Source organism: Suncus etruscus, chromosome 10, assembly GCF_024139225.1.
Source record: "Suncus etruscus isolate mSunEtr1 chromosome 10, mSunEtr1.pri.cur, whole genome shotgun sequence".
Lineage (NCBI taxonomy): Eukaryota > Metazoa > Chordata > Mammalia > Eulipotyphla > Soricidae > Suncus > Suncus etruscus.
The window spans coordinates 36,399,069-36,415,148 of NC_064857.1; the positions used below are offsets into that span (position 1 = coordinate 36,399,069).

Sequence of the window (16,080 nt, forward strand, 5' to 3'; positions counted from 1 at the left end):
AGAGTTCACTCCTGGTGGTGCTTGGGGAATCATATGGGGTGCCAGGAATCGAAACCGAATTGGCTGCATGCAAGGCAAACACTCTACCAGCTGTACGATAGCTCAGCCCAGAGTTTCAGTATTTTAAGTTAGTTGTCACTTTGGTTCGTTTCTCTATTCACAAAGTAAACAAATCAAATCTGTGGAAAAAAAAAATTTTTTTTTGGTTTTTCGGGCCACACCCGTAAGATGCTCAGGGGTTACTCCTGGCTATGCACTCAGAAATTGCCCCTGGCTTGGGGTGACCATATGGGACACCGGGGGATCGAACCGTGGTCCTTTCCTTGGCTAGCGCTTGCAAGGCAGACACCTTACCTCTAGCGCCACCTCGCCGGCCCCACAAATGTTGTTTTATATAGAGCATATAATCTGCTTTTAAATTGCACGTAAGGGCCCAGGGGTTAGGATAGGGCTTAAGGTATTTACATTGCACACTGCCAACTCTGGCTTAGTCCCTTGTACTATATAGTGTTCTCTGATTCCTGCCAGACGTGATCCCAAGTACAGAGCCCTGAATCAGCTCTGAGCAGTGCCAGGTGCAGCCCCCAAACCAAAAAGAACAAAAAGCAGGGGCTGGAGTGATAGCACTGTGGGTAGGGTGTTTGCCTTGCATTGGGGCATCCCATATGGTCTCCCAAGCCTGCCAGGAGCAATTTCTGAGCACAGAGCCAGGAGTAACCCCTGAGCGCTGCCAGGTGTGGGCAAAATCAAAACAAAAAAAAACACAAATCAATAAAAAAATATCGTTTGCGTGTATTGTATATTGCTTTTTGGGCAGATTTGAGGTGAGGTGTCCTTATTAAAATCTCTCTTCAGGGGCCAGAGTGGTGGCGCAAGCGGTAAGGCATCTACCATGCGCATGCTAACCTAGGACAGACCATGGTTTGATCCCCCGGTGTCCCATATAGACCCCCCAAGCAGGAGCGATTTCTAAGTGCATAGCCAGTAGTAACCCCTGAGCGTCACTGGGTGTGGCCCAAAAAGCAAAATTGCTTTAAGGTTCATTATTTTTGCGCCTAATACGCCCAGTGTGAAGGCAGTTCTGCTACACCAATGTGGTTGTCTGAAGACCAAGAGAGCTCTGCGGCTGACATGGGATGCCTCTCCCAACACACCTTCAGAGGAGGAGCTGCTCCTGGGGGCTGGGGTGAGAGATGGAGGGAGGAGATGGGGTCCCAGGGCCAGAGCACGTTGCTCCGTTATTTTTGTCTCTGTGGCTCAGGCACTCACACATGCAGTTTCAGGCTGCTAAGCAGGAGCTGAGCTAAGTGGTTTAAAGTCTGTTCCTTATCTTTCCCCTGGCAGGGACTTGCTGTGTGGCAGTTGAATGCTTGTGAGATCAGGGACAAGGTGTCTTTACCATGGGTTACACTCAGCTCCTGGCCCAAGTCAAGGGCTGGCTCCGAATCCGCAACCTCCTGGCCCGACAGTGCTTGGCAGAATTTCTGGGTGTCTTTGTGCTCATGGTAGGAAGGGTATTTGGGGGAGGAGTCAAGGGAGGGGGGGGCAAAAGGTTCTGGTCTTTCCCTGTGTCCCCTTGTCCTGCTATCCTCTCTTCCAACTGTGTCCTGCTTTTATTCAACTGTCCATCATTTCTGCTCTTCACGGTTTTTTCATCTAATCCCTGCCCCTTCATTTTCCTTTCTGTCCCTTTCATCTCTTACCTTCCTTTTCTTTTCATTTTTGTTTTTTGGGGAAACCACACTTGGAGGGTTTACTACTGGCTCTGTCTGTGCTTGGGAATCCCTCCAGACAGGGCTCAAAGGACTCTATGTGGTGCTGGGTCAGTCCTATTCAAGGGAAGTTTTTTGTTTGTTTTTGGCTTATGGTGTTCAGGGCTGGCTCCTGGTTCTATGCTCAAGGATCATCCTGGCAGGTTTGGGAGACCATATCGATGTTGGGGATCAAACCCAGATCATCTGTGTGCAAGGCAAGCACCCTATCTGCTGTACTATTGCTCTTGCCCATCAAGGCAAGGTTGAACCTGGATTGGTCATGTTTAAGGCAAGTGCCCTACCCACAGCAATCTCTCTCTCTGGCCCCTCTTAATATTATTCTTGTTGTTTTGAGGCCATACCTGATCACAGTGACACCTGGCAGTGCTTTGGGCACCTGAAGTACTGAAAATCTTAGCCCTGCCAAGCATGTACTCTGTTCTTGGCATTATTTCCTCCACCTAATTCTTTTTTTGTTTTTGTTTTTGTTTTTTTTGTTTGTTTGTTTGTTTTTTGGGCCACACCCGGCATTGCTCAGAAGTTACTCCTGGCTGTCTGCTCAGAAATAGCTCCTGGCAGGCACGGGGGACCATCTGGGACACCGGGATTCGAACCAAACACCTTTGGTCCTGGATCGGCTGCTTGCAAGGCAAACGCCGCTGTGCTATCTCTCCGGGCCCCATTAATTCTTATTATTATTTTTGGCCATACCCAGTAGTGCTTAGGGTTTTTTCCTATCTCTATTCTCAGGGATTACTCCTAGCTGAGCTCAGGGTTCCATATATATAGTGCCAGGGATTGAATGTGGGTTCAGACCATGCAAGAAAAACACCTTCCAGGCCGGAGAGATAGCACAGCGGTAAGGCATTTGTTTTAGACGCAGAAGGATGGTGGTTCGAATCCCGGCATCACATATGGTCCCCCGAGCCTGCCAGGAGCGATTTCTGAGCATAGAGCCAGGAGTAACCCCTGAGCACTGTCGGGTGTGACCCAAAAACCAAAAAAAAAAAAAAAAAAAAAAAGGAGGAGATGGGGCTGGAGAGATAGCACAGCGGTGTTTGCCTTGCAAAGCAGCCGATCCAGGACCTAAGGTGGTTGGTTTGAATCCCGGCGTCCCATATGCCCCCCCCCCCCCCGTGCCTGCCAGGAGCTATTTCTGAGCAGACAGCCAGGAGTAACCCCTGAGCACCGCTGGGTGTGCACCACTGCCAAAAAAAAAAAAGGGGGGGGTTGAAGAGATAGCATGGAGGTAAGGCGTTTGCCTTGCATCCAGAAGGACAGTGGTTCAAATCCCGGCATCCCATATGGTCCCCCATGCCTGTCAGGGGTGATTTCTGAGTGTAGAGCCAGGAGTGACCCCTGAGCGCTGCCAGGTGCGACCCAAAAAGAAAAGCACCTTCCCTACCTTTCTCCAACTTCTTTCTTCTTTACTCTTCTTCTTTCCTATCTCCCCGGTTTCTCCCTTCTTTGCTTATCTCTCACATTCATTTACCTCTCCTGGCTGCCCTCTAGGTCTTTGGGTCCAGCAGACTCACACTATCCTTTACTATCCTTCTCTTCACCAGCTCATCACACAGGGGGCGGTGGCTCAGGCCGTCACCAGTGAAGAAACCAAAGGCAACTTTTTCACCATGTTTCTGGCTGGCTCCCTGGCTGTGGTGATCGCCATCTATGTGGGTGGCAACGTTTCAGGTGAGGTGGTGGGGAGCAGTGAGCTGCAGGGGAGGTGCGGGCAGGTGGGAGTTCTGGAGTGTGGTGATGGGGAGAAGGTAGAACCCGGGTGACTCATGGAGTTTAATCTCTTGGAGCTCCAACACATCTTGGACTGGTCCGGACTGTACTTTGGCCCAATCCAGCCCCTCCTCTTTCTATATCTCTCTATCCCGTCTGATTCCATGAATTTTCCACTTGCTTTGACAGAGAGCAAGAGTCAGGTGTCAAAGGCAAATGTTGAGGCCTGAGAGAGCACACCCTGGGCTGGAGTGCTAGAACTGAGTCTCAGCCTCACCCCAGCACAGAGCTGGGAGTTGCCTCTGAGCAAGGCTAGATGTGGCCCCAAATTCAAAGGAAAAAGATTAAAGTGCTTGTCTTGCAAGTGGCTGATCGGAGCTCAATGGCCAGCCCTGTGTAGAGTCCCTGAATACTGCTATGAGTCAGTCCTAAGCACTGCAAGATATGGCTCTAAAACCAAAAGCCCTGCCCTTTCAAAGAAAAAGGGGCCAGAGTGGTGGTACAAGCAGTAAGGCCTTTGCCTTTCATGGTCTGACCTAGGACAGACCGTGGTTCTATCCCCCAGCGCCATATGGACCCCCACTCCAGGAGCGATTTCTGAGCGCATAGCCAGGAGCATCACAGGGTGTGGCCCAAAACAAAAGAAAATAAAAACAAACCAAAAAAGAGCGGCCTGAGCAATAGCTCAGTGGCAGGGCGTTTGCCTTGCATGCGGCCAATCCTATTCCCAATTCAATTCCCGGCATCCCCTATGGTCCCCCGAGATTGCCAGAACGATTTCTTTTTTTTTTGTTTTTTTTTTTTTTTGTTTGTTTGTTTGGTTTTTTTTTTGGGGCCATACTCGTTTGACGCTCAGGGGTTACTCCTGGTTATGCACTCAGAAATCTCTCCTGGCTTGGGGGGACCTTATGGGACGCTGGGGGATTGAACTGCGGTCCGTCCTACGCTAGCACTTGCAAGGCAGACACCTTACCTCTAGCGCCACCTCTTCGGCCCTTGTTTTTTGTTTTTGGGTCACACCTGGCAATGCTCAGTGGCCACTCCTGGCTCTACGCTCAAAAATCGCTCCTGGCAGGCTCGGGGGACCATATGGGATGCCAGGATTCAAACCACTGTCCTTCTGCATGCAAGGCAAACACCTTACCTCCATGGTATCTCTCTGGCCCCGCCAGAGCGATTTTTGAGCACAGAGCCAGGAGTAACCCCTGAGAGCTGTCAGGCTGACCCAAAATCCAAAAAAAAAAAAAAAAAAAAGAAAGAAAAAGGAAAGAAAAGAAAAAGAGGGGCATTTGCCTTGCAAGCGGCCAACCCAGGACCAATGGTGGTTTGAATCCTGGCATACCATATGGGTCGGGTGTGACCCCCACCCCCCAAAAAAGAATAAACAAAGGCAATTGCTATTTTCAAGTGCCCTCCCCCCCCCAAGCACTCTGCTCAGGCCCTTTCCTATTCCTCCCCAGACACCTCGGTGTGAGTAGTGGAAGGGCAGACAGTCTGGGTTCGAGCCTAGGCTCTGCTGTGTGATGGTGACAAGGAATTCTAGGAACAGAGGCCTGACCATATGTGACAGTGGGGGCAAGAGAAGCGGTGGGCCCTGGTGTCACCCTTAAATGAGTGGTACTTTTCTTTTTCTTGGTTCCCAAAGGCGCTCACCTGAATCCAGCCTTCTCATTGGCCATGTGCCTCCTGGGGCGCCTTCCCTGGGCCAAGTTCCCCATTTACTGCTTTGTGCAACTGCTGTCAGCTTTCTGTGCCTCTGGAGCCACCTATGTGCTCTACTATGGTGAGAGGGAGTAAGGTTGGGGTCCCCCATGTAGGGGAGGGTTAGGCTGGACAGGGTCTTGATTGGGCTACATGAGGCTCTCCCCACAGATGCTCTACAGAACTATACTGGCGGCAACCTGACAGTTACGGGTCCCAAGGAGACAGCTTCAATTTTTGCTACCTATCCGGCCCCTTACCTGTCTCCCAGCAACGGTTTCCTGGATCAGGTAGGCGTGGGGGTAGGGTGAAGTGGCAAGACTCGGCTTTGCTTCCTTTCCTGGGACCCCAGATTGTTGCCCTGGCTTTGAGTAGATGGAGGGCCCCGTCTATGTTTGCTTGTGTGTGAAAGGTCAGGGGTGGGGTGGGTTGACCTGGACGGTCTGGGGGAGGAGAGAAGTAGGTGAGGCCTGGAACTGTCTGCTTTGTCACCTGCAAGGTCCTGGGCACCTGGATGCTGATTGTGGGCATCTTGGCCATCTTGGACACACGAAACAAGGGGGTGCCTGCTGGTCTGGAGCCTGTGGTCGTGGGGCTGCTGATCCTGGCCATTGGACTCTCCATGGGGGTCAACTGTGGGTACCCACTGAACCCAGCCAGGGATCTGGGTCCTCGACTGTTCACCTATGTGGCTGGTTGGGGCTCTGAGGTCTTCAGGTGAGAACACCCTGTACACCCCTTTCTCTGCTAAAGAATTCATTCTATCCTCAGCTTCTTCCCCGACCCTAGTTTCTCCTTCTTTTATTCTCTCGCTACCTCACCTCCACCTGCCTATTCGTGTTGAGCCCACAGGTTCTGTCTTCAGCACTGCTTTACACCTAGTAACCTCATCTGTAAAATGGGTCTACTTATTTATTTGGGGGCCACAGGGGTTACTACTGGCTCTGCATTCAGGAATTACTCTTAGTGATGCTGAGAGGACCAAATGGGATGCTGGGGATTGAACCCAGGTTGGCCCCAGCAAGGCAAATGCCCGACCCTCCGAGAGGGTCTATAAATTTTAGACAATCCCCCTAAGGCAAGAAGCTGGACTGAGCTTTACCTGGGTGTGGTTTTTATTTTGGGGGAGGGGTCTCCTCTTAGCACTATGCCTTAGTGCCAAGATACACTCTTCTTGCCAGGGTCTTGCATCACAGAGGCTTTTTTTAAAATTATCTTTATTTAGACACCATGATTACAAATATGATTGTACTTGTATGATAACAGTCATGAAAAGAACACACCCCTTCACCAGTGCAAGATTCCCACCACCAATTTCCCAGATCTTCCTCCTCCCCACCCCAGCCACACCTGTACTCAAGACAGACGTTCTATTTCCCTAATTCATTCACATTGTTTTTTTGTTTTTTTTTTGGTTTTTGGGTCACACCTGGCAGTGCTCAGGGGTTATTCCTGGCTCCAGGCTCAGAAATTGCTCCTGGCAGGCACAGGGGACCATATGGGGCGCCGGGATTCGAACCGATGACCTCCTGCATGAAAGGCAAACGCCTTACCTCCATGCTATCTCTCCGGCCCCTCATTCACATTGTTATGATAGTTTTCAGTGTAGTTATTTCTCTAACTGCACTCATCACTCTATGTGGTGAGCTTCATGTCATGAGCTGCACCTACATGGGAAGATGGGGGGAAATAAGGGTTGGGACTGAGGCAGTAAAAGATTAGAAATGAGGGGCCGGAGAGATAGCACAGCGGTAAGGCGTTTGCCTTAGATGCAGAAGGATGGTGGTTCGAATCCCGGCATCCCATATGGTCCCCCGAGCCTGCCGGGAGCAATTTCTGAGCATAGAGCCAGGAGTAACCCCTGAGTGCTGCCGGGTGTGACCCAAAAACCAAAAAAAAAAAAAAAAAAGATTAGAAATGAGCTTTGTAGGGCAGTATCAAGGTCCCAATACAAGATGGATATTATGCATATATAAACTATATGCATACAATACTATCAATAGGAGACCAAGGAGAAAAATTTCCAGTGACTGTCCCAACATAAATCAGTGCTAGAACGGCCTGCCCTCCTCCCAAAGCGCATTCCCATTACTGTAGGGAGAGGTAGGGGGAAAGCCTGATGACCCCTATAGAGCCCACCTGGACCGGCGCCCAGGGAAAGCCTGGAATCAAGGGGAAAAAGAGAGGGATGGATGGGGGCCTGCTAAGCATCCCAGTACTCCCCAGGCTAGGGAGAAGGCACAGAGGCTTTTTTTTAGGGGGGGTGGCTCACACCTGGCAGCTCTCAGGGGTTACTCCTGGCTCTTCACTCAGAAATCACTTCTGGCAGGCTCAGGGGACCATATGGGATGCTGGGATTTGAACCACTGTCCTTTTGCATGCAAGGCAAATGCCCTACCTCCATGCTATCTCTCCGCCCCTACTTTTTTTTTTTTAATTTTTGGGCCACACCCCGTAATGCTCAGGGGTTACTCCTGGCTATGTGCTCAGAAGTAGCTCCTGGCTTGGGGGACCATATGGGACACCGGGGGATCGAACCGCGGTCCGTCCAAGGCTAGCGCAGGCAAGGCAGGCACCTTACCTTTAGCGCCACCGCCCAGCCCTCCGCCCCTACTTTTAAGGCATGCCCTGGATTTTTGGGAAGGGAGAGAAAGTTAGGGGTATCACTCTGATAACCCAACTCCCTCTCGTTCTTATCTTTCAGCGCCGGTAACAACTGGTGGTGGATACCTGTGGTGGCGCCCATGGTTGGGGCCACATTCGGCACAGCTACGTACCAGCTGTTGGTGGCTGCGCATCACCCCGAAGAAGACTCCGAGCCTAGTCCAGATGTGGAGTTTGTAAACACAATGACCTCAGACTTAAAGACTCTTGATTCCACTTAAATGTAGCCCCAGGGGGCGGTCCCAACAGCCTGGGGCTCCCCCTGGCCCTCGGTGCAGGCTGCTGAGTGCAACTAGTGACAAGATGTTCTTTTTCGTTATGGATGCCACAGGCGCTGCTGAGCAGCTTCTCCTCCGGCTCTTTCTCCGAAATCGGGTGTGTGAGTGGGTTGGGGATGTCAGCATCGTCAGCCCAGGGAGAACTGGAGGAGGATAAGGGTCAGAGACCTTGGGGCCGGAGTGGTGGCACAAGTGGTAGGGTGTTTGCCTTGCACGCGGCTGATCTAGGATGGACCACGGTTCGAATCCCCATTGTTTCATATGGTCCCCCAAGCCAGGAGCGATTTCTGAGCGCAGAGCCAGGAGTAACCCCTGAGTGTCACTGGGTGTGGCCCAAAAAGAAACAAACAAACAACAACAACAACAACAACAAAGGGTCAGAGACCAAGTTCATTCTTCTCAAGATCCGTCTGGGCTCAGCTCCTCCAAACAGCCACAAGAGGGCACGCGTGCTGGGAGTGGGAGGGAAGGATACGGGTTCCTTTGAGGCTTGCAGGGCCTGTGGTCCAGAGGGGGTCAGGGGATAGTTGATACCTGGGGCTTCCTCCATAGTTGGACCCACTATGCCACTTTTCTCTTTCTTTGGCTTTGTTTATTTGGGGGCCTCAGCCGGCCAGTGCTCAGGACTAACTAACTCCTCCAGGGCTCTGGGCTGAGAAATCACTCCTGGTAGGCTTAGGGGGACCATCTGGGATGCTGGGAATGGAACCCAGGTTGACTGCGCACAAGGTAAATGCCTTCCCCGTTATCCTATGGTTTTGGCATCCTCACTCCTCTTTGAGGGGTACTCTCTATGGGTGTACCCAGAGATCCTGTCACTTCTGGAGATCCTGGACATGCTCCGAGGGATCTTGGCAGGAAAAGGCAAGAGTGCACCAACCACCAATGCATGCTGCCTGGAGCCCGGGTGGGCAGTGCAGGAAACCGAGGCACAGCTCGGGCCCTTGCATGCATGAGGCTGGTGGAAGCGGCAACCCGCATGCAGGGGAAGGAAGGAAGGAAGAAAGAGGAAGAAAAGAAGGAGGAGGAAGGAAGGAAAGAAGGAAGGAGTAAGAGGAGAAAGGAAAGAAGGAAGGAATTAGAGGAAGAAGGGAAAGAAGGAAGAGGAAGAAAAGGAGGAGGAAGGAAAGAGAAGAAAGAGAAAGAAGAAGAGGAAGAAGGAAAGGAGGAGGGAGGAAAGAAGAAGGAAGAGGAAGGAAAGGAGGAAGGAAGGAAAGGAGAAAGAGGAGGAAGGAGAAGGAAGGAAGTAGGAAGAGGAAGAAGGAAAAAAGGAAGGAAGGAAGGAAAAAGGAAAGAAAGAAAGGAAAGAAGAAAGGAGGAAGAGGTGGAAGGAAGGGGAAGGAAGGAGGAAGGAAGAGAAAGGAAAGAAGGAAGGAAGGAAAAGGAAGTAGGAAGAGGAGGAAGAAGGAAGGAAGAAGAGGAGGAAGGAAAGGAAGGAGGAAAAAAGAAGGAAGAGGAAGGAAAGGAGGAGGAGGGAAGGAAAGAAGGAAGAGGAAGGATGGAGGAAGGAAGAAAAGGAAGAGGAAGGAAGGAGGAAAGAAGAGGAAAGAAAGGAGGAGGAAGAAAAGAAGGAGGAAGGAAGGAGGAAAGGAGAGAAGGAAGAAAAGAAGGAAGGAAGGAAGGGCTTAGGGACGGGGGCAGGAGGAGAGAGATGCCCTCGGCCTACGGTCAACCATCGCGACCCCTCCCGACTTCCCTCCCCGCGCCTCCACCTCCCTTTCCCGGAAGCGGCGGCCCTCCCCCTCCCCCCCGCCTCGCTTGCCCGACACAAAGATGGCGCCGCCACCCTCCGCCCGCCCGGCCGCCCCCCGCCCCGGGTCGGCTGCCCCTCTCAAAGATGGCGGCCCGCCCCCCCGCCCGGCCCCGCCCCCCCGCCCGGCCCCGCCCGCCCGTCACTTCCGCCGCCGCGGCCCCGAGCGGCACAAAGTAGCGGCCGAGCCCGGCGGAGCGCGGCGGAGCTGGGGGCGGGAGGCGCGCGGGGAGCCCAGCGCCCCCCGCCGCAGCCCCGGCATGGACGCCGCGGGGCCGCCGGGCCGGGTGCGGGGCGCCGAGGTCTGAGGTGAGGGGGGCCGCCCCGGGCCCTTTTGGGGTGCTCGAGGATGGGGGGTGCTGGGAGGGAGGCGGGATGGGGTGCTGAGGGCCCCTGAAGCTCTCAGGGGTGAGGGGTGCGAACCCCTCATCTGCTCATCCGCTGGACCCTCTCACCTGGGGTGGGCTTGCACCCCGAAGTCCGGATCCGAGAGTTTTGGGGCGCCCAGAGCTTGGGGGTTTGGCCTAGAAGAGATCTGGATGAGGAGATGAGCCGGGGTACCCTATTGGATCTGGGAGGGGGTCAGGGTTGGGGCTGGATAGCGAGTAAGTTGGAGGGGGTCTTGATTTTATTTTTTGGGGGGGTCACACCCGGTGACTCTCAGGGGTCACTCCTGGCTCTGCACTCAGAAATCACTCTGGGCAGGCTTGGGGGGACCAAATGGGATGCTTGGAATCCAACCCAAGTCTGTCCTGGGTTGGTGGCAGGCAAGGCAAACGCCCTACCTCTGTGCTATCTCTCTGGCCCTTTTGGGGTGTCTTGCTGTTGCTACCTGGCTCCCCACTGCATCCTACTTGGGAATGGGGGTGCCTGTCCCCAGGTTAGGACTGGGACATCTGGGCGGGCCCCTTCTTTTCCCTTCCCTTCCCTTCCCTTCTCCGGGTCCCCTTCTTGTCTCTCTGCCACCCCAGATGCTATTTTTATCCCCTGTGGCCGTGGGGGCCTGGGCCACGTGGCGAAGAGGCTGCAAGGCTGAAAAGACAGACCTGGGCGAGGCCAGGGAGCAAATAGGGGCCCCCCTGTTTCCGCAGGGCCACCCCCCTCCGTACTTGCCTCCCCTGGTGCCCCCCTTGTTTGTGCCCAGTACCCAGAAGTGACTAAGAAAGTCTGTGTCCAAAGCCAACTCTCAGCCCCACCTCAGCGAGATGGTCCCAGAGGGTAAAAATCAACTTTTCCCAAGTCCCGGTCCAGATTTAGACTCCAGATTTCAAAGCTCAGTTCTGTGACTAGCTCCTTGCTCGGGGGGACCCCCCAAGCCCACATCTGGTACACCCCCTGTTTCTAGAAGGCTCCCCAGCTCCTTGCTTGTCCAGGGCGGGCCATGCCCTCTGCAAATCTTCTCTCTCACCTCGCCCCTCTGTCTGGGCTCCCCACCCGCATGACTCATTCACGCCTGGGTGGAGGCCCCCCTTCCCAGGGCTTGGCATCTCTAAAATGTGGATGAGGTTTGTCTGCCGGGCCAGGCACCCTCCACAGCCAGGGCTGGGGCGGTGAGGGGGAACAGGCTGCCCCGGATTTGCCATGACTGCTGGGCCTTCATGGAGGAATCACTGGCCAGAAGTGTGTGTGTGGTGTGTATGTGTGTGTGTGTGTGTTTAAGTGTGTGTGGTGTGTGTGTGTTTTGGGGGGCCCAGAGCCTGTAATTAAGGAGGTCGGGCAGACAGTCAATTAGTAGTACCTCTTGGTGCTGACAGGCTGGCAGGGTATACCCAGGAGGAGGGAGTGGAGAAGAGAAGGAGGAGATGAGGGCACCGAGGGCTCAGAGCCTGGTGGGCAGTTTCCATGGGCCAGCCCAGCTCCAAGAGCCTCTCTTGTCCATGACACATTTCTTTTTTTTTTTTTTTTTTTTGGTTTTTGGGTCACACCCAGCGGCCTCAGGATTTACTCCTGGCTCTTCGCTCAGACTTCTCTCCTGGCAGGCTCGGGGGACCATATGGGATGCTGGGATTCAAACCGGGGTCTGTCCTGTGTTGGCTACATGCAAGGCTGTGCTATCACTTCGGCCCCTTGTCCATGACACTTTAGGTGACCAGAGATGGAGAAGTTACACTGGAGGGGAGACCCCTCCCCAATATGACTGAACAGGTCCTGGAGAGTCTGAGAGGCAAAGAGACCCCTTCACTGACCCAGCAGCCAGGGAGGAAGTGGTTTGGGTAGAGCAGTGCAGGAAGTGAGGCGGGCTTCTCTGTGGGGTGATCAGGAGAGCTCAGGGGTGTGTGTGTGTGGGGGGGGGGTCAGAAATGCTTTTGACTAGGGTGGAGCCTGCCCACTCTGTTTCCTGAGGTACTGCCAGGTGCTTCCTGGCTGCCAGCGGGGGGGGGGGGTACAAGCCCCACCCTGGAAAGTTAGCTTTCCAGTCAATACCCAACCCTGCTTTGGTGCCAGGGCGCATGGGGACAGCCACATGGGGTGGGAACCGAGAGTGTGGGGGCCCTTCCTCCAGTCATTCTCTCTCTGCCTCCTTTCTCTGCCCCCCGCAGGATGTGCTTTTCCTAGAGTCAGCACCAAGTGCTCTTGGTGAAGTGGGTGTGCGTTCTCACGGCTCTGTTAGGGCAGTGTGGGTGGAAGGGATGCCAGGGAGGAGGAGCACTGCAGGAGGAGTCTTGCCTGGGTAATGAAGGCCATCAGCTGTCTTGTCTTCTCTCTTTAGGGTCTCCCATGGGATTGTGGGACCTTGCTGGGTGAGATGGCACTGTGTGCAAAGAAGCGCCCCCCAGGTAAGACAGGCCGGGGCTCTCAGCCCAGGGTTTGAGGGGGGTCGTGTGATGCCTAGGGAACCTAAGGAAGGTGTGAAGCATAGTGTGGAGTGCAACTCTTTTCTTATTTATTTATTTATTTATTTATTTATGTTTTTGGTTTTTGGGTCACACCCGGCAGCGCTCAGGACAGGGGTTCCTCCTGGCTCTACGCTCAGAAATGGCTCCTGGCAGGCTCAGGGGACCATATGGGATGCCGGGATTCAAACCACCATCCTTCTGCATGCAGGGCAAAAACCCTACCTCTGTGCTATCCATCCGGCCCCTACTCTTTTCGTTAGGGGGCCGCCTAGAACACCCAGTTCTTGCCCTTGAACCCACCCCCACTTCCCCCCACCGAACCCCCCCAAGATGCTGAGCACCTTCTGGGGCTCCCAGGACTGGAACTCAAGAGTCTGGGAAGCAGCCTAAGGCCGGAGTCTTTGCCCTCTCCAGCCTAGCCCCCGCGCCTCTGCCACCTCCCCCTCCCACGTCCTGCTGGTGGGCGGGGCGAGAGGCGGTTACCGGGGCGACGTGGGCGGGGCGAGAGGCGGTTGCCGGGGCGACGTGGGCGTGACTTCGTTCTCATTGGCCGGGCGGGGCGGGGCCTGCGTCGCCTACGGGGCGCGGGCGGGGCGGAGCGGGTGCGGCCGCTGCAGTCGGTCGGCGGGCGGGCGGGCGGCCGGTGCGTTGCGGTGCCACGGTGGGGATGGCCCGGGCTGCCGGCGGCGTGGCACGCGCCCTACGGCCGGGGCTTCCCTCTGCGCGGCCGCCGCAGCGCCTCGGCCTCGCCTGGGGGCCGCCGCCTCGGTGCCGTTGAGGCCGAGGGCGGACAGACAGACTGACAGACTGACAGGTCCACCTGGCCTCGCGCATCCCGGCGTCATGACAGTCCCCAAGGAGATGCCTGAGAAGTGGGCCCCTGCGCCCTCTTCCTGGAGCCGCACGAAGCCATCCTGGGGGACAGGTAGGGGGGTAGGCAGCCACCTGGCACCCCAGATCTGCTGCAGTTTCTCCTTTTCCTCTCTGTCCCCAGTTCCCACCCCCCATCCCATCTGTGGGACCCCCCACATCCTGGCTCCCAGGGCCAGAGCCTTTCTTCTCCTCCTTTTGCACCATGGGCACTGCGCCGGGGAAGTTTGGGGGTGCAGCGAAGAGGTCCCATATAGCTGGAGGAGGATGCGTTTGCAGCTTCCACTGCTTATGCAGCTTCTTAGCTACCAGCATCTCGGTGGCCAGGAATGGGAGGTGGCAGATGGCAGGTGGTGTCGCTGGAATGGGGCTGGAATGTCATCGCAGGACGGTGCTGTGTGGTGTGTTCTGGGGTCTGAATTCAATGCTGGTCTAGGGGGGGTCTAGGGTCTGCAAAGGGTTTTTTCACTTTTAACCCCTCACCGTAGGGGGAGTGATTGCAGATGACACAGGAAACCCTGACCAGGGATTCCCCTCCTTCATCTGCCCCCTGTAACCATTTCCCTGCCCCTGCCCTCCCTCTCCTGGAAGACGAGCTTTGGAAGACGGTGATGTCATTGAGGGCCAGTCAGGAGCTACTGCTGGTGGCATGTGACAAGCAAGAGCTCCTGGAGGGGGGGCCCACATGTGTGGGACATAGCCGCAGAGCAGTTCCAGGGCACAGTGACCCTCTCCCTTGCCACCCCCACCTCCCGAGGCTGGAGAAGCCTGGGGTCCCTAGGAAAGCACTTGTTTTTTTGTGTCCGTAGCTGCTGTCCCTCCAACAACTCTCCAGTTTATTAATGGTCGTGGTGCTAACCAAAGGGATGGGGAGAGTGACCAAGGAGCCTCCAGTCCCCCAGAGGGGAGAGAAGGGGGAGGGAGAGAGACTTCTAGTTCTGTCTTCAGTCTGGAGGGGCCAGGGGCCGGAAAGGTGAACTAGAGGGGAATATTCAGGCAGCTCTGGGGTTCCATAGGTAGAACCATGGACCTAGCAGGACCCGTCGCAGTGTGAGCCGAGCCTCATTTTGCCCCTGCTGACCCCAGCATCTTTCTGTTGCAGAAGAAGAAAGGAGGGCGCGGGCCAATGACCGAGAGTACAATGAGAAATTCCAGTATGCGGTGAGTGCTCTAGACTGGGCTCCTTCATTCACAGGCTTAATCACAGCCTAATCAGAGTTTCTGCCTGCCCTTGCTTTGTTGCAGAAAGTTGTTGTGTGTGTAAATGTTGAAGCTTAGCTAAGTGACCTCCTCTTGAGTCAGAAAGAGGGGCTGGAGAGAGAATACAGCCCAAAGGGCACTTGCCTGGAACCTACTGGGGTTCTCTTCCCAGCATCCCCTATGAGCCCCTGAGTCCATCAGAAGTGATCCCTGAGGGGCTGGAGAGATAGCACAGCAGTAGGGTGTTTGCCTTGCATTCAGCAGACGTGGGACAGACCCGGTTCGATTCCTGGCATCCCATATAGTCCCTGAGCCTGTCAGGGGCGATTTCTGAGTGAAGAGCTAGGAATGACCCCTGAGCATCGCTGGGTGTGGCTCCAAAACAAATCAATCAATAACATTGTTTTTTTTTGTTTTGTTTTTTGTTTTTTGTTTGTTTTTTGGGTCACACCCGGCAGTGCTCAGGGGATACTCGTGGCTCTAAGCTCAGAAATCACCCTTGAAACCATAGGGGATGCCAGGAGCAATTTCTGAGCGTAGAGCCAGGAGTAACCCCTGAGCCTTGCCGGGTGTGACCCAAAACCAAAAACCAAAACAAACAAACATACAAAAAGAAGTAATCCCTGAGCACAGAACCAGGAATAAATCCTGAGCACTGCCAGGTGTTCCCCTCCTTCTCCCAAAATCAGAAACAAAAGAAAAAATGAAAGAAGAGTGTGCAGTGAATAGAGTCCTTTAAAATAGTTCCCAGTTGGATCTTAATTATTTTCTGTTGGCCTTGTTTTCCCATTGCCTCTCATCTGGCTTTTTCCTTCTCACCCTGGGCAGGGGCTTTGATTGGATTTCAATAAATGGGAGGCAGGAAAGCTTAGGAGTGAGCTACCATCAAGGCTTGTGGTTCCATGTGGTGGAGCGACTGGTTTGTGGGTGAACAGCTGTGGTGTGAGTTGTCTTGCCTGCTAAGACCTCCATATCTGTGTGGATTATTTACTGCTGGGAATTACTACTGGACCAGCTACTCCTATCCTCCCTGGATAGGAAGTATGGGATTCCCCTTTCCCCATTGGGAACTGTGGAATATTCAACTTGATTTACCATAAAGGAGGATGCGCAGAGGTTGGAGCAATAGTATCGTGGGGGGCCGGAGAGATAGCACATCCGAAGGCGTTTGCTTTGCACACAGTAGACTTAGGACAAATGGTTTGGTTCCTGGCATTCTGTATGGTCCCCCGAGCCTGCCAAGAGCAATTTCTGAGCACAGACCCAAGAGTAACCCCCTGGCACTGCAGGTTGTG

At 54.3% G+C, this 16,080-nt stretch overlaps 2 protein-coding genes across 3 annotated transcripts in view; both read left to right on the top strand.

Annotated features, from left to right (window-relative positions):
• The first annotated feature begins 1,400 nt into the window (after positions 1-1,400).
• On the top strand, positions 1,401-8,071 carry AQP10 (aquaporin 10). Its single transcript, XM_049782333.1, has 6 exons — positions 1,401-1,505; positions 3,320-3,446; positions 5,131-5,268; positions 5,358-5,476; positions 5,686-5,903; positions 7,891-8,071. Exons 1-6 carry the CDS (start codon positions 1,401-1,403, stop codon positions 8,069-8,071), a joined length of 888 nt encoding a protein of 295 aa, XP_049638290.1.
• Positions 8,072-10,128: 2,057 nt separating this feature from the next.
• Positions 10,129-16,080, top strand: part of ATP8B2 (ATPase phospholipid transporting 8B2) — a 29,880-nt gene continuing 23,928 nt past the window's right edge. Inside the window, exons 1-3 of one of the 2 annotated variants that reach the window (XM_049782196.1) lie at positions 10,129-10,187; positions 12,589-12,655; positions 14,688-14,746. In XM_049782196.1, the coding sequence (XP_049638153.1) occupies positions 12,625-12,655; positions 14,688-14,746 (90 nt within the window). In that variant the 5' untranslated portion in view covers positions 10,129-10,187; positions 12,589-12,624. Of the gene's footprint in view, positions 10,188-12,588; positions 12,656-13,362; positions 13,641-14,687; positions 14,747-16,080 lie in introns of those variants that run through there. The other variant, XM_049782195.1, reaches the window with a different exon arrangement.